This window comes from Coregonus clupeaformis, chromosome 8 (genome assembly GCF_020615455.1).
Source record: "Coregonus clupeaformis isolate EN_2021a chromosome 8, ASM2061545v1, whole genome shotgun sequence".
Classification (NCBI taxonomy): Eukaryota; Metazoa; Chordata; class Actinopteri; order Salmoniformes; family Salmonidae; genus Coregonus; species Coregonus clupeaformis.
This window is the reverse complement of record NC_059199.1, coordinates 10,243,800-10,264,191: the sequence shown is the minus strand read 5'-3', so window position 1 is coordinate 10,264,191 and position 20,392 is coordinate 10,243,800. Positions and strand designations below refer to the sequence as shown.

The 20,392-nt window shown below is 47.2% G+C and overlaps 2 protein-coding genes across 7 annotated transcripts in view; one reads left to right on the top strand and one right to left on the bottom strand.

The window, feature by feature from the left end:
• tkfc (triokinase/FMN cyclase) overlaps positions 1-10,589 on the bottom strand; it is a 24,670-nt gene extending 14,081 nt beyond the window's left edge. Inside the window, exons 1-10 of one of the 2 annotated variants that reach the window (XM_041882330.1) lie at positions 10,150-10,589; positions 8,642-8,831; positions 7,077-7,369; positions 6,809-6,887; positions 6,618-6,707; positions 3,877-3,911; positions 2,442-2,526; positions 2,208-2,297; positions 1,925-2,041; positions 390-503 (exon numbers count right to left, since the gene is read on the bottom strand). In XM_041882330.1, coding sequence (XP_041738264.1) covers positions 390-503; positions 1,925-2,041; positions 2,208-2,297; positions 2,442-2,526; positions 3,877-3,911; positions 6,618-6,707; positions 6,809-6,887; positions 7,077-7,369; positions 8,642-8,831; positions 10,150-10,155 — 1,099 coding nt within the window. In that variant the 5' untranslated portion in view covers positions 10,156-10,589. The remainder of the gene's footprint in view (positions 1-389; positions 504-1,924; positions 2,042-2,207; positions 2,298-2,441; positions 2,527-3,876; positions 3,912-6,617; positions 6,708-6,808; positions 6,888-7,076; positions 7,370-8,641; positions 8,832-10,149) is intronic. The other variant, XM_041882331.1, reaches the window with a different exon arrangement.
• Positions 10,590-16,235: 5,646 nt separating this feature from the next.
• Positions 16,236-20,392, top strand: part of LOC121571077 (exocyst complex component 6B) — a 192,009-nt gene continuing 187,852 nt past the window's right edge. For 2 of the 5 annotated variants that reach the window (XM_045221781.1, XM_045221780.1), the window contains exons 1-2: positions 16,238-16,462; positions 16,862-17,006. In XM_045221781.1, coding sequence (XP_045077716.1) covers positions 16,918-17,006 — 89 coding nt within the window. In that variant the 5' untranslated portion in view covers positions 16,238-16,462; positions 16,862-16,917. Of the gene's footprint in view, positions 16,463-16,861; positions 17,007-20,392 lie in introns of all 5 variants that reach the window. The other 3 variants (XM_045221783.1, XM_045221782.1, XM_045221784.1) reach the window with 2 other exon arrangements.

Below are 20,392 nucleotides of genomic sequence, written 5' to 3'. Positions count from 1 at the left end.
TTAGCCCAGTGAGCTAAACCTAGGTCTCCTGCATCCCCCAAGACTGTTAGCCCAGTGAGCTAAACCCAGGTCTCCTGCATCCCCCAGACTGTTAGCCCAGTGAGCTAAACCTAGGTCTCCTGCATCCCCCAAGACTGTTAGCCCAGTGAGCTAAACCTAGGTCTCCTGCATCCCCCAAGACTGTTAGCCCAGTGAGCTAAACCTAGGTCTCCTGCATCCCCCAAGACTGTTAGCCCAGTGAGCTAAACCTAGGTCTCCTGCATCCCCCAAGACTGTTAGCCCAGTGAGCTAAGCCTTGGCATGATACTATTCCAACAGGTCTTAGCTGTAGGCTACCGCCCGTGTGAGGTGTCAGGTGTGTGTAAGTGTGTGTGTTGTCCTAACCGTACCTTCTGTGTGCGAGGTCTCTTGCATGTCTTTCGCTGGAGGGTCCAGAATGTAACTCCTCCCACTGATACACACAGTGCTGAGGTTGGGCCAGGCAGGGGCTGTGGTCTTGGCATCTGAGAGGGAGATGGGGAGAGAGATGGGGGGAGAGAGATGTGGCGGGAGATGGGGAGATGGGGAGGGAGAGAGATGTGGAGGGAGGGAGAGAGAGAGAGATGGGGAGGGAGGGAGAGAGAGAGATGGGGAGGGAGGGAGAGAGGGAGATGGGGGGAGGGAGGGAGAGAGAGAGATGGAGAGGGAGGGAGAGAGAGAAAGATTGGGAGGGAGGAAGATGGGGGGAGGGAGGGAGATGGGGGAGGGAGGGAGAGAGAGAGATGGGGAGGGAGGGAGATGGGGGAAAGAGGGAGATGGGGGAAAGAGGGAGAGAGATGGGGGGACGGAGGAGAGAGAGATGGGGAGGGAGAGAGGGAGAGAGAGAGAGAGAGAGAGAGATGGGGAGGTATTTGTCAGCGTATTCGGCAGTGTGTGTGGGGGAGATTCTCAATTGGGCAATAGTGTGTCTTCTCCTTGACTCCTGGGAAACCGATAAGTGGTTGAGGAGTGTCCATTGGTTAGTAGGAGTCTGTTCCCCTCCTCGACAGAGGATGCACAAGAGTATCCTCGTGACAGCTAGTGCCAAAGTGTTTTATAATCCACCACACCCCCTTTCATTCAGCTGTTGATTTCTCAAAGGAGAAAGGCATGACAACATGTTAAAACTATCGTATCCTTTTAACTATCACTTTACACATTTATTTATGGATTCCTCCTCTGTAAACTTCATGATGACGCGCGACTGGAGTCTCATTTCATACAAGTGCATTTGTTTCCACGTTCCCCTATCGCCTCCGCTCATTTAACTTTGACCTTTTTCAAAAAGAGGTGAGAGAGGTCCGAGGAGAGGTGTGCAGAACCAATTGAGATTCTCCCTGTGTGTGTTCTCACCAAACCAGTGTTACAAGGTGACTGTGTGTGTTCTCACCAAACCAGTGTTACAAGGTGACTGTGTGTGTTCTCACCAAACCAGTGTTACAAGGTGACTGTGTGTGTTCTCACCAAACCAGTGTTACAAGGTGACTGTGTGTGTTCTCACCAAACCAGTGTTACAAGGTGACTGTGTGTGTTCTCACCAAACCAGTGTTACAAGGTGACTGTGTGTGTTCTCACCAAACCAGTGTTACAAGGTGACTGTGTGTGTTCTCACCAAACCAGTGTTACAAGGTGACTGTGTGTGTTCTCACCAAACCAGTGTTACAAGGTGACTGTGTGTGTTCTCACCAAACCAGTGTTACAAGGTGACTGTGTGTGTTCTCACCAAACCAGTGGTACAAGGTGACTGTGTGTGTTCTCACCAAACCAGTGTTACAAGGTGACTGTGTGTGTTCTCACCAAACCAGTGTTACAAGGTGACTGTGTGTGTTCTCACCAAACCAGTGTTACAAGGTGACTGTGTGTGTTCTCACCAAACCAGTGTTACAAGGTGACTGTGTGCTCTCACCAAACAGTCGGAGTATCTCCTGGTCTGCTCTCATCAGTGACAGAGACACTCCGGCCATCTCCAGTGATGTCATAAATGACCCCGACATCGCCCGGGCAACCCGCACCCCACGACCCTCTGTAACCATGGCAAAAAAAATAACTGAATTCAAAGAGAGATTCCACAGAGAATGTAAACAAGGTGCCCCCAATAACGATGTGAGGTTAACAATTAGCTTTTCATAATGCAATAAAATACAATATTATGCATTGTTATTCACACAGTTTGGCAGTTAGTGTCTTACCCAGGTAGTGAATGGCAGAACTAGTAACAACAGCTATCTCTAGACAAGACAGCGCTCCAAGGTTGTTGACACACAGAACCACACTGTCACCTGTAACGGAGAGAGGGAGGGTACATGGTTAAAAGGAGGGTACATGGTTAAAAGGAGGGTACATGGTTAAAAGGAGGGTACATGGTTAAAAGGAGTTTTCCACATTTTCAACTTTTCACTGATTAAGTGTGGTGGCCCTTGTACCCGACTTCAGCGACAGATGTGATTGGCTGGCAGGGTTGGTCATATGGTCTACCATGGTCTTCACCACCTGGTCTGCCGAGGTCACCTAAAAGAGAGGTCATCATGGCATCATCATCATCATCATCTCCAGCCCCGATTATATACAACATCTCCAGCCCCGATTATACACAACATCTCCAGCCCCGATGATATACAACATCTCCAGCCCCGATGATATACAACATCTCCAGCCCCGATGATATACAACATCTCCAGCCCCGATGATATACAACATCTCCAGCCCCGATGATATACAACATCTCCAGCCCCGATGATATACAACATCTCCAGCCCCGATGATATACAACATCTCCAGCCCCGATGATATACAACATCTCCAGCCCCGATGATATACAACATCTCCAGCCCCGATGATATACAACATCTCCAGCCCCGATGATATACAACATCTCCAGCCCCGATGATATACAACATCTCCAGCCCCGATGATATACAACATCTCCAGCCCCGATGATATACAACATCTCCAGCCCCGATGATATACAACATCTCCAGCCCCGATGATATACAACATCTCCAGCCCCGATGATATACAACATCTCCAGCCCCGATGATATACAACATCTCCAGCCCCGATGATATACAACATCTCCAGCCCCGATGATATACAACATCTCCAGCCCCGATGATATACAACATCTCCAGCCCCGATGATATACAACATCTCCAGCCCCGATGATATACAACATCTCCAGCCCCGATGATATACAACATCTCCAGCCCCGATGATATACAACATCTCCAGCCCCGATGATATACAACATCTCCAGCCCCGATGATATACAACATCTCCAGCCCCGATGATATACAACATCTCCAGCCCCGATGATATACAACATCTCCAGCCCCGATGATATACAACATCTCCAGCCCCGATTATATACAACATCTCCAGCCCCGATGATATACAACATCTCCAGCCCCGATGATATACAACATCTCCAGCCCCGATGATATACAACATCTCCAGCCCCGATTATATACAACATCTCCAGCCCCGATGATATACAACATCTCCAGCCCCGATGATATACAACATCTCCAGCCCCGATGATATACAGATCAAATTAATAGAAATACAACAGGTGCATTTCAAATGCCACCGTATTACTACACATTTACATTCGAGTCATTTTAGCAGACGCTCTTATCCAGAGCAACTTACAGTTAGTGAGTGCATACATTTTCATACTTTTACTGGCCCCCCGTGGGAATCGAACCCACAACCCTGGCGTTACATACGCCATGCTCTACCAACTGCGCTACACGGGACCACATGACACCCTTTTATTACATATGTGCACTACTTTTGACCAGATGATAGAGTGCAATTTGGAACACAGCCTATACTGTACACTAACTTTATTACACTGACCTTTGACCTCTTAATGCCAGGCTCACCATGGATACCTGAGGAGAAAGACATTAACATGATCTAAATAATAAATAACTAACTGCTCTTTCCCCCCCAATATAAGTTATCTATTCCAAACATTTAATGTAATGTACCCAGACCCAGCTCTCCCTCCCTCCCTCCCTCACCCAGTACCAGCTCTCCCTCCCTCACCCAGTACCAGCTCTCCCTCCCTCCCTCACCCAGTACCAGCTCTCCCTCCCTCCCTCACCCAGTACCAGCTCTCCCTCCCTCACCCAGTACCAGCTCTCCCTCCCTCCCTCACCCAGTACCAGCTCTCCCTCCCTCCCTCACCCAGTACCAGCTCTCCCTCCCTCACCCAGTACCAGCTCTCCCTCCCTCCCTCACCCAGTACCAGCTCTCCCTCCCTCCCTCACCCAGTACCAGCTCTCCCTCCCTCCCTCACCCAGTACCAGCTCTCCCTCCCTCACCCAGTACCAGCTCTCCCTCCCTCACCCAGTACCAGCTCTCCCTCCCTCACCCAGTACCAGCTCTCCCTCCCTCACCCAGTACCAGCTCTCCCTCCCTCACCCAGTACCAGGTCTCCCTCCCTCACCCAGTCCCAGCTCCCTCCCTCCCTCACCCAGTACCAGCTCTCCCTCCCTCCCTCACCCAGTACCAGCTCGCCCTCCCTCCCTCACCCAGTACCAGCTCTCCCTCCCTCACCCAGTACCAGGTCTCCCTCCCTCACCCAGTCCCAGCTCTCCCTCCCTCACCCAGTACCAGCTCTCCCTCCCTCCCTCACCCAGTACCAGCTCTCCCTCCCTCCCTCACCCAGTACCAGCTCTCCCTCCCTCACCCAGTACCAGGTCTCCCTCCCTCACCCAGTACCAGCTCTCCCTCCCTCCCTCACCCAGTACCAGCTCTCCCTCCCTCCCTCACCCAGTACCAGCTCTCCCTCCCTCACCCAGACCCAGCTCCCTCCCTCCCTCACCCAGTACCAGCTCTCCCTCACTCACCCAGTACCAGCTCTCCCTCCCTCCCTCACCCAGTACCAGCTCTACCTCCCTCCCTCACCCAGTACCAGCTCTCCCTCCCTCACCCAGTACCAGCTCTCCCTCCCTCCCTCACCCAGTACCAGCTCTCCCTCCCTCACCCAGTACCAGCTCTCCCTCCCTCACCCAGTACCAGCTCTCCCTCCCTCACCCAGTACCAGCTCTCCCTCCCTCCCTCACCCAGTACCAGCTCTACCTCCCTCCCTCACCCAGTACCAGCTCTCCCTCCCTCACCCAGTACCAGCTCTCCCTCCCTCCCTCACCCAGTACCAGCTCTCCCTCCCTCACCCAGTACCAGCTCTCCCTCCCTCACCCAGTACCAGCTCTCCCTCCCTCACCCAGACCCAGCTCCCTCCCTCCCTCCCTCACCCAGTACCAGCTCTCCCTCCCTCACCCAGTCCCAGCTCCCTCCCTCCCTCACCCAGTACCAGCTCTCCCTCCCTCACCCAGTACCAGCTCTCCCTCCCTCCCTCACCCAGTCCCAGCTCTCCCTCCCTCACCCAGTCCCAGCTCCCTCCCTCCCTCACCCAGTCCCAGCTCCCTCCCTCCCTCACCCAGTACCAGCTCTCCCTCCCTCACCCAGTCCCAGCTCCCTCCCTCCCTCACCCAGTACCAGCTCTCCCTCCCTCACCCAGTACCAGCTCTCCCTCCCTCACCCAGTACCAGGTCTCCCTCCCTCACCCAGACCCAGCTCCCTCCCTCCCTCACCCAGTACCAGCTCTCCCTCCCTCACCCAGTACCAGCTCTCCCTCCCTCACCCAGTACCAGCTCTCCCTCCCTCACCCAGTACCAGCTCTCCCTCCCTCACCCAGTACCAGCTCTCCCTCCCTCACCCAGTACCAGCTCCCCTCCCTCCCTCACCCAGTACCAGCTCTCCCTCCCTCACCCAGACCCCTCCCTCCCTCCCTCACCCAGTACCAGCTCCCTCCCTCCCTCACCCAGTACCAGCTCTCCCTCCCTCACCCAGACCCAGCTCCCTCCCTCCCTCACCCAGTACCAGCTCTCCCTCCCTCCCTCACCCAGTACCAGCTCTCCCTCCCTCCCTCACCCAGTACCAGCTCTCCCTCCCTCACCCAGTCCCAGCTCCCTCCCTCCCTCACCCAGTACCAGCTCTCCCTCCCTCACCCAGACCCCTCCCTCCCTCCCTCACCCAGTACCAGCTCTCCCTCCCTCCCTCACCCAGTACCAGCTCTCCCTCCCTCACCCAGTACCAGCTCTCCCTCCCTCACCCAGTACCAGCTCTCCCTCCCTCACCCAGTACCAGCTCTCCCTCCCTCACCCAGTACCAGCTCTCCCTCCCTCCCCCAGACCCAGCTCCCTCCCTCCCTCCCTCACCCAGTACCAGCTCTCCCTCCCTCACCCAATACCAGCTCTCCCTCCCTCACCCAGTACCAGCTCTCCCTCCCTCACCCAGACCCAGCTCCCTCCCTCCCTCCCTCCCTCACCCAGTACCAGCTCTCCCTCCCTCACCCAATACCAGCTCTCCCTCCCTCACCCAGTACCAGCTCTCTCTCCCTCACCCAGTACCAGCTCTCCCTCCCTCACCCAGTACCAGCTCTCCCTCCCTCACCCAGTACCAGGTCTCCCTCCCTCACCCAGTACCAGCTCTCCCTCCCTCACCCAGTACCAGCTCTCCCTCCCTCACCCAGTACCAGCTCTCCCTCCCTCACCCAGTACCAGGTCTCCCTCACTCTCTCTCTATCTCACCCAGTCCCAGCTCCATCTCCCCAGCAGGCAGGTCAAAGGAGGGCAGACAGCCTGGAACACTGCAGGGAGATAAGCTGACACCCAGAGTACCTACAGGAGGAACATACACTCGCCGTAAATACTCACGTGACAGATACAGACAAGAGAAAAGCTGACTGGGTGAAACAGTCGTGAGCGTGCCTAGATCTCACCAATGCCCTTCACTGCCTCTGTCACCTTGGAGACGATCTCATCCAATGGACAACCTTCTTCAGCCAGAGCCCCAGCAAGCTGAACGAGATTAAGAGAGATCAATGACTTTATTTTGATGATGTGGTAACATCAAAACAGTCCTAGATGATTGGGTTTAAAGTTGAAGTCAGTGGTTAAAATCCTATATCTGAATATAAAATGCTATACTTTTGTCTTTTATAATATGGTCAAAAAGAGATCACACACACTGTTCCATTTATCCATTACCTTGTGAACGAACACCGTCCCACACAGGCCCCTCCTCCCCGCCTTACTGGGTTGATCAAACGCACAGTCGTCGGCGACAATCACCATTTCGACTGCGACGCCACGGTTACGGGCCTGTTCGGCAGCGAGGCCGAAGTTGAGGCGGTCTCCGGTGTAGTTCTTAACGATGACTAGAACGCCCAACGCTCCAGCGTCACGTAGAGACAAAATGGCCGCCAGAACGCTGGCTGGGGGAGGGGATGCAAAGACACCACCTGCTACTGCTGCTGATAGCATACCACTGCCTATGTACCCTGGAGAGAGAGAAAGGAGAGAGAGGAGAGAGAGGAGAGAGGAGAGAGAGGAGAGAGGAGAGGAGAGAGAGGAGAGAGAGAGGAGAGAGAGAGAGGGGAGAGAGAGAGGAGAGAGAGAGAGGAGAGAGGAGCGAGAGAGAGAGAGAGGAGAGAGAGAGGAGAGAGAAAGGAGAGAGAGAGAGAGGAGAGAGGAGCGAGAGATAGAGAGAGAGAGAAGGAGAGAGAAGGAGAGAGGAGAGAGAGAGAAAGAGAGAGAGAGACAGAGACAGAGAGACAGAGGAGAGAGAGAGAGACAGAGGAGAGAGAGATAGAGAGAGAGAGAGAGAGAGACAGAGACAGAGACAGAGACAGAGAGAGAGAGAGAGGACAGAGAGAGAGAGAGAGAGGAGAGAGAGTGAGAGAGAGAGGAGAGAGAGAGAGAGAGAGAGGAGAGGAGAGAGAGAGAGAGGAGAGAAATGAGAGAGAGAGAGAGAGGAGAGAGGAGCGAGAGATAGAGAGAGAGAAGGAGAGAGGAGAGAGAGAGAAGGAGAGAGGAGAGAGAGAAAGAGAGAGAGAGACAGAGAGACAGAGGAGAGAGAGAGACAGAGAGAGAGAGAGAGGAGAGAGAGAGAGAGAGAGACAGAGAGAGAGAGAGGACAGAGAGAGAGAGGACAGAGAGAGAGAGGACAGAGAGAGAGAGAGAGGAGAGAGAGAGGAGAGAGAGGAGAGAGAGGAGAGAGAGAGAGAGAGGAGAGGAGAGGAGAGGAGAGAGGAGAGGAGAGAGGAGAGAGGAGAGGAGAGAGGAGAGAGAGAGAGGAGAGAGAAAGGAGAGAGGAGCGAGAGATAGAGAGAGAGGAGAGGAGAGAGAGAGGAGAGACAAAAGGAGAGAGAGAGAGAGAGAGAGAGAGAGAGAGAGAGAGAGAGCGAGACAGAGAGAGAGAGGACAGAGAGAGAGAGAGAGAGGACAGAGAGGAGAGAGAGTGAGAGAGAGAGGAGAGAGAGAGAGGGGATGCGTGTGCTGGCTCGTGTCCAGGCCCCCCTCCTGAGAGCAGGGCCACTCCTCCCCTGAGGACCCCCAGGTCAGCCCTGACCACCACCCTGTGGCCCCTCAGTAGAGAGAGACTGTGTGTGTGTGTGTATGTGTGTGTGTGTGTGTGGTGTGTATACATCTAGAGACCTCGTCAAGAATGGTTGGGTTGACAGTCGCTGGACCCAGATTTCGAGTCCCGGTCAGGTCCCCTGAATTCGCAACATTGGTGTCTGAATGTGTGTATTCAGGTATGAGTGTCCTACCTGCGTGTGCTGGCTCGTGCCCAGACCCCCCTCCAGACAGCAGGGCCACCCGGCCCCTGAGGGCCTCCAGGTCAGCCCTGACCACCACCCTGTGGCCCCTCAGTAGAGAGAGACATCCAGAGCTAGAGACAATGCCTTCCAGGGCTTCGTCTACACAGCGGTCCACTGAGTTTACCAACTTCTGCCGGGGCTGGGAGAGAAGAGACATCTGATATATAAACCTACAGAGGCTACACATACACTAACCCTGTAACCATACCATAGACCTACAACACATAGACTAACCCTGTAACCATACCATAGACCTACAACACATACACTAACCCTGTAACCATACCATAGACCTACAACACATAGACTAACCCTGTAACCACACCATAGACCTACAACACATAGACTAACCCTGTAACCATACGATAGACCTACAACACATAGACTAACCCTGTAACCATACGATAGACCTACAACACATAGACTAACCCTGTAACCACACCATAGACCTACAACACATAGACTAACCCTGTAACCACACCATAGACCTACAACACATAGACTAACCCTGTAACCAAACCATAGACCTACAACACATAGACTAACCCTGTAACCACACCATAGACCTACAACACATACACTAACCCTGTAACCACACCATAGACCTACAACACATAGACTAACCCTGTAACCACACCATAGACCTACAACACATAGACTAACCCCTGTAACCATACGATAGACCTACAACACATAGACTAACCCTGTAACCATACGATAGACCTACAACACATAGACTAACCCTGTAACCACACCATAGACCTACAACACATAGACTAACCCTGTAACCACACCATAGACCTACAACACATAGACTAACCCTGTAACCAAACCATAGACCTACAACACATAGACTAACCCTGTAACCACACCATAGACCTACAACACATACACTAACCCTGTAACCACACCATAGACCTACAACACATAGACTAACCCTGTAACCACACCATAGACCTACAACACATAGACTAACCCTGTAACCATACGATAGACCTACAACACATAGACTAACCCTGTAACCATACGATAGACCTACAACACATAGACTAACCCTGTAACCATACGATAGACCTACAACACATAGACTAACCCTGTAACCACACCATAGACCTACAACACATAGACTAACCCTGTAACCACACCATAGACCTACAACAGACAGACAGTGTAATACTGTACAAAACAATATAATGTAATACTGTACAAAACCAGAGGCCAATGATTGAAGGCCTAAGCCTCTCGTTAGCTACATTTGTCCTTTTCCACTAATGACAATAAATGGACTATGCTCCTTGGATTGAACAGAATGGCCAACCATTCTGCAGGCTCCTCAGTTCAAAAGCATCCCAAGACAATGTATTCGCAGCATTCAGTGACTTTCCATCGAAACAAGCGGTTTATGTGTACATTTTGAATTGGTTTTAGAGATTATTTTTTTAAGGCAGTTATCTTACCTCCATGCTGTTGCTGTTGTTTACTTCAAACGCTTTGAACTTCGAACCTCACGCTAGTGACAAAGACTCCTATAACTTCACCAAGATAGACCACAGCCCGTCGTTTCAAACGGGAACAAATGAGTCATAGTGGGCAGAACAGCAAGGAGTTGGGCAGAGCCAAGCGAGGTCCTGTTGGCGTGTTCTAGCAAACGTGCATATTTCCGCCTACTCTGTGAAGTACGTGTGTGCAATAACTCTATTCGCCTTTGCACTCCTTCTAAACAACGCTATTTTTTTTTTCAAACTTTGGCAAAGGGTAACGTCTACAAAACCTAGTCCATATTGTAGTTTGGGGAGCAGAAAATTGTATTGAGATCAAATGTTTCATCGATGAGAACATTTGCAGAATGTAGGTCAAAATCCATCTAGATCCATCTTCTCCCACTGCCGGCCACTGGGCTTCCTCGCACTACCATAGTTAGCTATGTAGTGAGTGGAAACGACAAGCGGATGCTTCACATTTATACATCCGGTGAAATATCTGTCTCATTGTTCTATCTGTGCTGGTGATGCGCAGTTCCTCTTCTTCAATGGGGTATAACGGCGGTCGGCATCCAATATGTTGCATTACCGCCCCAAACTGGACTAAAATATAAATCCATTATACTTTGTGAAACAAAATGGGAAAAGGGGAAAATAAAAAATGTAATTAAAATAAAACACCCATCCAACTAACCCCACACTCCATGCCCTCCTGCACACTTCCCACACCTTGGAATCAATTAAATTCAATTAAATTCAAAGGGCTTTATTGGCATGGGAAACATATGTTTACATTGCCAAAGTAAGTGAAATAGATAATAAACAAAAGTGTTTACAGTAAACATTACACAACAGTTCCTAAAGAATAAAGACATTTAAAATGTCATATTATGTCTACATACAGTGTTGTACCGATATGCAAATAGTTAAACTACAAAAGGGAAAATAAATAAATATGGGTTGTATTTACAATGGTGTTTGTTCTTCAATGGTTGCCCTTTTCTTGTGGCAACAGGTCACAAATCTTGCTGCTGTGATTGCAAACTGTGGAATTTCACACAGTAGATAAGGGAGTTTATCAAAATTGGATTTGTTTTCGAATTCTTTGTGGGTCTGAGTAATCTAAGGGAAATATGTGTCTCTAATATGGTCATACATTTGGCAGGAAATTAGGAAATTTCCACCTCATTTTGTGGGCAGTGTGCACATAACCTGTCTTCTCTTGAGAGCCAGGTCTGCCTACGGCAGCCTTTCTCAATAGCAAGGCTATGCTCACTGAGTCTGCACATACAGTGCCTTGCAAAAGTATTCACCCCCTTTGGCGTTTTTCCTATTTTGTTGCATTACAACCTGTAATTTAAATGGATTTTAATTTGGATTTCATGTAATGGACATGCACAAAATAGTCCAAATTGGTGAAGTGAAATGAAAAAAAAAGTATTAAAAAAGTCTAAAAAATAATTAACGGAAAAGTGGTGCCTGCATAAGTATTCACCCCCTTTGCTATGAAGCCCCTAAATAAGATCTGGTGCAACCAATTACCTTCAGAAGTCACATAATTAGTTAAATAAAGTCCACCTGTGTGCAATCTAAGTGTCACATGATCTGTCACATGATCTCAGTATATATACACCTGTTCTGAAAGGCCCCAGAGTCTGCCACACCACTAAACAAGGGGCACCACCAAGCAAGCAAGCGGCACCATGAAGACCAAGGAGCTCTCCAAAGAGGTCAGGGACAAAGTTGTGGAGAAGTCCCGATCAGGGTTGGGTTATAAAAAAATATCTGAAACTGAACATCCCACGGAGCACCATTAAATCCATTATAAAAAAATGGAAAGAATATGGCACCACAACAAACCTGCCAAGAGAGGGCCGCCCACCAAAACTCACGGACCAGGCAAGGAGGGCATTAATCAGAGAAGCAACAAAGAGACCAAAGATAACCCTGAAGGAGCTGCAAAGCTCCACAGCGGAGATTGGAGTATCTGTCCATAGGACCACTTTAAGCCATACACTCCACAGAGCTGGGCTTTACAGAAGAGTGGCCAGAAAAAAGCTATTGCTTAAAGAAAAAAATAAGCAAACATGTTTGGTGTTCGCCAAAAGGCATGTGGGAGACTCCCCAAACATATGGAAGAAGGTACTCTGGTCAGATGAGACTCAAATTGAGCTTTTTGGCCATCAAGGAAAACACTACAGTTGAAGTCAGAAGTTTACATACACCTTAGCCAAATACATTTAAACTCAGTTATTCAGAATTCCAGACATTTAATCCTAGTAGAAATTCCCTGTCTTAGATCAGTTAGGATCACCACTTTATTTTAAGAATGTGAAATGTCAGAATAATAGTAGAGAGAATTATTTATTTCAGCTTTTATTTATTTCATCACATTCCCAGTGGGTCAGAAGTTTACATACACTCAATAAGTATTTGGTAGCATTGCCTTTAAATTGGGACAAACGTTTCGGGTAGCCTTCCACAAGCTTCCCACAATAAGTTGGGTGAATTTTGGCCCATTCCTCCTGACAAAGCTGGTGTAACTGAGTCAGGTTCGTAGGCCTCCTTGCTCGCACACGCTTTTTCAGTTCTGCCCACACATTTTCTATAGGATTGAGGTCAGGGCTTTGTGATGGCCACTCCAATACCGTGACTTTGTTGTCCTTAAGCCATTTTGCCACAACTTTGGAAGTATGCTTGGGGTCATTGTCCATTTGGAAGACCCATTTGCGACCAAGCTTTAACTTCCTGACTGATGTCTTGAGATGCATAAATAGTATGCATAAATAATAAACAGAGTAGCAGCAGCGTAAAATAAGGGGATGGGGTGGGGTGGGGGGACAATGCAAATAGTCTGGGTAGTCATGATTAGCTGTTCAGGAGTCTTATGGCTTGGGGGTAGAAGCTGTTCAGAAGCCTTTTGGACCTAGACTTGGCGCTCCGGTACCGCTTGCCGTGCGGTAGCAGAGAGAACAGTCTATGACTAGGGTGGCTGGAGTCTTTGACAATTTTTAGGGCCTTCCTCTGACACCGCCTGGTATAGAGGTCCTGGATAGTAGGAAGCTTGGCCCCAGTGATGTACTGCGCCGTACGCACTACCCTCTGTAGTGCCTTGCGGTCGGAGGCCGAGCAGTTGCCATACCAGGCGGTGATGGAACCAGTCAGGATGCTCTCGATGGTGCCGCTGTATAACTTTTGAGGATCTGAGGACCCATGCCAAATCTTTTCATTCTCCTGAGAGGGAATAGGCTTTGTCGTGCCCTCTTCACGACTGTCTTGGTGTGTTTGTACCATGATAGTTTGTTGGTGATGTGGACACCAAGGAACTTGAAGCCCTCAACCTCTCTAGTGATATATACAGTGGGGAAAAAAAAGTATTTAGTCAGCCACCAATTGTGCAAGTTCTCCCACTTAAAAAGATGAGAGAGGCCTGTAATTTTCATCATAGGTACATAGCTGACTAAATACTTTTTTTCCCCACTGTATGTTGAAGAGGGTGGGGCTTATGAAAAAAAAATGTATGCTAAGCTTATCACTAACTGTAAGTAGCTCTGGATAAATGACTAAAATGTAAAATGTAAATGTAAATGCTTAAGCTGCATCCCTGTCTCACCCCACGGCCCTGTGGAAAGAAATGTTTGTGGTTTTTGACAATTTTAAACGTACATTTGTTGTCCGTGTACATGGATTTTATAATGTTGTATGTTTTTTCCCCAACACCTCTTTCTATCAATTTGTATAGCAGACCCTCATGCCAAATTGAGTCAAAAGCTTTTTTTAAATCAACATGAGAAGTCTTTGTTTTGTTTTGTTTTTTTGTCAATTAGGGTGTGGATGAATACGTGGTCTGTTGAACGATAATTTGGTAAAAAGACTATTTGACATTTGCTCAGTACATTGTTTTCACTGAGGAAATGAACTAGTCTGCTGTTAATGATAATGCAGAGGATATTCCCAAGGTTGCTGTTGACGCATATCCCACTGCAGTTATTGGGGTCAAATTTGTCTCCACTTTTGTGGATTGGGGTGATCAGTCCTTGGTTCCAAATATTATAATAATATAATTGATCACGTATATGTTTTTGCTGTTTGTTCTTTGTTATAGTGCCAAAAAGATTGGAGAAGTGGTTTATCTCCATTTTGGATAGATAGCTCTTCGTGTTGTTGTTTGTTTAGTGTTTTCCAATTTTCCCAGAAGTGGTTAGAGTCTATGGATTCTTCAATTACATTGAGCTGATTTCTGACATGCTGTTCCTTCTTTTTCCGTAGTGTATTTCTGTATTGTTTTAGTGATTCACCATAGTGAAGGCGTAGACTCAGGTTTTCTGGGTCTCTATGTTTTTGGTTGGATAGGTTTCTCAATTTCTTTCTTAGGTTTTTGCATTCTTCATCAAACCATTTGTCATTGTTGTTAATTTTCTTAGGTTGTTGTTTTTAGATTTGATCGGGAAGCCGAAAGGTCAAATATACTGTTTAGGCTTTCTACTGCCAAGTTTACACCTTCACTACTACAGTGAAATCTTTTTTTCCAGGAAGTTGTCTAAAAGGGATTTAATGTGTTGTTTCCTAATTGTTTTCTGGTAGATTTCTACACTACTTTCCTTCCATCTATAGCATTTCTTTAATATTGTGCAGTTCCTTTGGCTTTGATGCCTCATGATTGAGTATTTCTCTGTTCAGGTAGACTGTGATTTTGCTGTGATCTGATAGGGGTGTCAGTGGGCTGAATGTGAACGCTCTGAGAGACTCTGGGTTGAGGTCAGTGATAAAGTAATAATAATATGCCATTTAGCAGACCCTTTTATCCAAAGCGACTTACAGTCATGCATGCATACATTTTTTTTTTGTGTATGGGTGGTCCCGGGGATCGAACCCACTACCTTGGCGTTACAAGCGCCGTGCTCTACCAGCTGAGCTACAGAGGACCAAAGTAGTCTACAGTACTACTGCCAAGAGATGAGCTATAGGTGTACCTACCATAGGAGTCCCCTCTTAGCCTACCATTGACTATGTACAGACCCAGCGTGCGACAGAGCTGCAGGAGTTGTGACCCATTTTTTGTTGGTTGTTTTGTAATAGTTGTGTCTAGGGGGGCATATTTGGGAGGGAATGCTGTCACCTCCAGGTAGGTGTTTGTCCCCCTGTGTGCTGAGGGTGTCAGGTTCTTATCCAGTTCTGGCGTTTAGGTCACCCACAGACTAGTACATGTCCCTGGGCCTGGAAATGGTTGATCTCCCCCTCTAGGATGGAGAAGATGTCATCGTTAAAGTATGGGGATTCTATCGGGAGGATATAGGTAGCACACAGGAGGAAAATAGATCATGCTGCAGGCAGCATAGAGCAGAACAACACATGATATTTGATCGCATATGCTGCAAAAATGAATTCAATTATTTGATTATTGAATGTTACGATGGACACAAACTCAACAAACTCAATAAACGAATATTTTGGGGGGTTCCAGGACGTGAACGGTATTATACTTATTACCACCGTCATGGCTATCAAGTAATACATTCCGCCAAGAGTCATTCGCAATCTAGTCATTCACAATTACGGCCACAGCTAGACCTCGTTTCAAATGTATCAAGGAATAATATTATTGTGTATTCCTAGCAATCAACAAATGTACATTGTTTAAAGCACACGTTTAGAAGTCTCAGTCACAAATGACAGCTCCAATAAGCCCCCTGTTGTGGTGAATGACATGTGAACGAGAGGCTTGTAGAATCATGACTCCTTCGAGGTTTCAGTTCATCGTTCGCCGGTAGGGGGTCCTGCGTGCCCTGGGCATTACTGACTCAAATGAACGAAATGAGTCGAAAGATTTGTTCTTTTGACTGAACGAGTCGAAAAGATCCGAATCAGTAAAAAGAGCCGAACTTCCCATCACTTCCTCACGCAAGACGCGAGACACTCCCACCTGCCATGGCCGAGGTAAAAGTAAAACATGGACTGCCTTAACAAAACACGGAGTGGAAGCGGAAGTGTCACCAAACTATACCTTTATTGAGCAGCGCAGCATTATCAATGAATGTGCAAAGGCAAGGGAATTGAACATTTCCGCTACCTCTCTTGAATCCAATGATCCATGATTTATGGACGATAAGAGGTGTGCTACTGCCACCAAAGAGTGATGCTAATGGTCAGAATTGGCCCTTTATCATGACTCACAGTTCCATACACATAAGAGTCATTGGACAAAGGCGTCTTCTGTACAGGGGTCGTTTTGTTAAGAGCCTTGACGCTCGATCTGAACATTAACACGCGTCGCTTAAAACAGTGTACAGTAAGTGTGCATTTTGTATTTGTGAAATTATTATGTGATATGAAAGTAGAGGGATTTGTTTCTAGAACCATACCGCAATTTATAATTTACGTTTAGATGGAGTATTTGTGTGTTTTGTCTTCCAGAGCAGATTCGCCTTTTAATTAAACAGAACATTTAAGGTCCTTTGACTATAAGGAGTAACTTTAGGCTTTTTTAGTCCATTATTGGGCTAGGTCAGAACATGGAAATGTCAAACCCTTTCACCACTGTGATTGTCATCCAAGTTATCTTATACTATTTATTGCAAGAAGAGGGCAACCAAAACACTAGCTATAGCAAGGGAAAGTGGGCAAGTAAACTAGCAAGGAAAGGAAGGTGAACTCAAAGGAGTATCTGCGTTGTTGTTGTGTTTTTTAGGTGACGCAAGGAGCGGCGTTTCTCCTCTGTCCGGTTCTACGGTGGGATATGGAAACATGGCGAACGGTGAAATAGCAGCGGAACAGGAACGCATCCTACGGGAGATAGAGAGCACAGACACCAACTGTATCGGGCCGACACTCCGGTAAGAAAAGAGTCCGGTGTCAGGACATATTCTTGTATTCCTCCACTTTGTGTGTAAAGGCATTTTCCCGTAACTGGGGAACGGTTGAAAAGCGACTGGGAGTCGGGTCTCTCCCGCTCTCGGACTAGCTAAACTAGCAAGTCTTTCGGGACCAGTGTTGCTAGCCTGTTCAAACTTGTTGAAGAAGCTAACTTAACTAGCTAGCTAGCTAACGTTAGTTTTATCGGCTAGCTAACCACACACACAATTGCTATTCTGGCAAAAGCCTAAGTCGCAGTGATTATGAAAACGATGTTTTCAGTTAATATTTTCCAAATTGGGAGTAACACTGACAAGTGTCATCCGATTAGCTGTGCTAACTACCCTAACTAAACTAGTTAACTAGCCAAAGTGATTAACAGCTGACGAACTGCCAAAAGAGTTTAACTGTTATGCTAGCTAAACACGTCGCAATGTATTATGCTAACTTCGCTAGCTAGTTAGCTGGGCTAGTTGTCATTTTAAAGTTGGCTTGTTAGCCTACTTCAGGCAGCTGGCTAACTAACGCTAACCAGTCTGTGTTCTCAAGTAACGTTACTGGTAGCTGGCTCATCATAGCTATGATGTCAAGAGAAACTTGAGCTGCTCTGTAAAGTGCTGTGTGTGTCAACTTAAGATAACAAGTACATTTTGTGTGCACTAAGTCATTTCGCACTTCTTTAAAAACACCACTGGGAAAATATGCGGATTTTCTTTATACTGAAAATCTGTCACCAATTGGATGGAAACCTAATAGTGATACATTTCCTCACCGTTTTCCATCATAAGTAAATGCTTTGAATTCTGGATAAACAGATGGAAAAGGTTATACAAAAAAAAAAAAAACATCAAGTAAAAAAAGTCTTAAAAGGTATCAGAAATTCATCAAAACACAATAATGCTGACCTAAGGGGTGTGAATACTTATGTAAATTAGATTTATGTATTTCATTTTTAATACATTTACAAACAATTCTAAAAACATGTTTTCACTTTGTCATTATTGGGTACTGTGTGTAGATGGGTGAGAAATCAATTTAATTCATTTTGAATTCAGTCTGTAACACAACAAAATGTGGAATAAGTCAAAATAAAAAATGTTTTATCACATGCATCAAATACAACTGGTGCTTCTTACGAACCTTTCCCAGCAATGCAGAGTAAAAAAAAAAAAGATATAAAATAGTAACTAACACGAGGAATAAAATACAATACCCAAGAATGGAGCCAGATCAATGTACCAGATCAATGTGGAGCTATATACAGGGAGTACCAGATCAATGTGGAGCTATATACAGGGAGTACCAGGTCAATGTGGAGCTATATACAGGGAGTACCAGGTCAATGTGGAGCTATATACAGGGAGTACCAGGTCAATGTGGAGCTATATACAGGGAGTACCAGATCAATGTGGAGCTATATACAGGGAGTACCAGGTCAATGTGGAGCTATATACAGGGAGTACCAGTACCAGATCAATGTGGAGCTATATACAGGGAGTACCAGATCAATGTGGAGCTATATACAGGGAGTACCAGATCAATGTGGAGCTATATACAGGGAGTACCAGGTCAATGTGGAGCTATATACAGGGAGTACCAGTACCAGGTCAATGTGGAGCTATATACAGGGAGTACCAGGTCAATGTGGAGCTATATACAGGGAGTACCAGTACCAGGTCAATGTGGAGCTATATACAGGGAGTACCAGGTCAATGTGGAGCTATATACAGGGAGTACCAGTACCAGATCAATGTGGAGCTATATACAGGAAGTACCAGATCAATGTGGAGCTATATACAGGGAGTACCAGTACCAGGTCAATGTGGAGCTATATACAGGGAGTACCAGTACCAGGTCAATGTGGAGCTATATACAGGGAGTACCAGATCAATGTGCAGCTATATACAGGGAGTACCAGGTCAATGTGGGGCTATATACAGGGAGTACCAGTACCAGATCAATGTGGAGCTATATACAGGAAGTACCAGATCAATGTGGAGCTATATACAGGAAGTACCAGATCAATGTGGAGCTATATACAGGGAGTACCAGTACCAGGTCAATGTGGAGCTATATACAGGGAGTACCAGATCAATGTGCAGCTATATACAGGGAGTACCAGTACCAGATCAATGTGCAGCTATATACAGGGAGTACCAGGTCAATGTGGAGCTATATACAGGGAGTACCAGGTCAATGTGGGGCTATATACAGGGAGTACCAGTACCAGATCAATGTGCAGCTATATACAGGGAGTACCAGGTCAATGTGGAGCTATATACAGGGAGTACCAGTACCAGATCAATGTGGAGCTATATACAGGGAGTACCAGATCAATGTGGAGCTATATACAGGGAGTACCAGATCAATGTGGAGCTATATACAGGGAGTACCAGATCAATGTGGAGCTATATACAAGGAGTACCAGGTCAATGTGGAGCTATATACAGGAAGTACCAGATCAATGTGGAGCTATATACAGGGAGTACCAGATCAATGTGGAGCTATATACAGGGAGTACCAGATCAATGTGGAGCTATATACAGGGAGTACCAGGTCAATGTGGAGCTATATACAGGGAGTACCAGTACCAGATCAATGTGGAGCTATATACAGGGAGTACCAGGTCAATGTGGAGCTATATACAGGGAGTACCAGATCAATGTGGAGCTATATACAGGGAGTACCAGATCAATGTGGAGCTATATACAGGGAGTACCAGGTCAATGTGGAGCTATATACAGGGAGTACCAGATCAATGTGGAGCTATATACAGGGAGTACCAGTACAGGATCAATGTGGAGCTATATACAGGGAGTACCGGTACCAGATCAATGTGGAGCTATATACAGGGAGTACCAGTACCAGGTCAATGTGGAGCTATATACAGGGAGTACCAGTACCAGATCAATGTGGAGCTATATACAGGGAGTACCAGTACCAGATCAATGTGGAGCTATATACAGGGTGTACCAGTACCAGATCAATGTGGAGCTATATACAGGGAGTACCAGGTCAATGTGGAGCTATATACAGGAAGTACCAGATCAATGTGGAGCTATATACAGGGAGTACCAGATCAATGTGGAGCTATATACAGGGAGTACCAGATCAATGTGGAGCTATATACAGGGAGTACCAGTACCAGATCAATGTGGAGCTATATACAGGGTGTACCAGTACCAGATCAATGTGGAGCTATATACAGGGAGTACCAGGTCAATGTGGAGCTATATACAGGGAGTACCATATCAATGTGCAGCTATATACAGGGTGTACCAGTACCAGATCAATGTGGAGCTATATACAGGGAGTACCAGGTCAATGTGGAGCTATATACAGGGAGTACCAGGTCAATGTGGAGCTA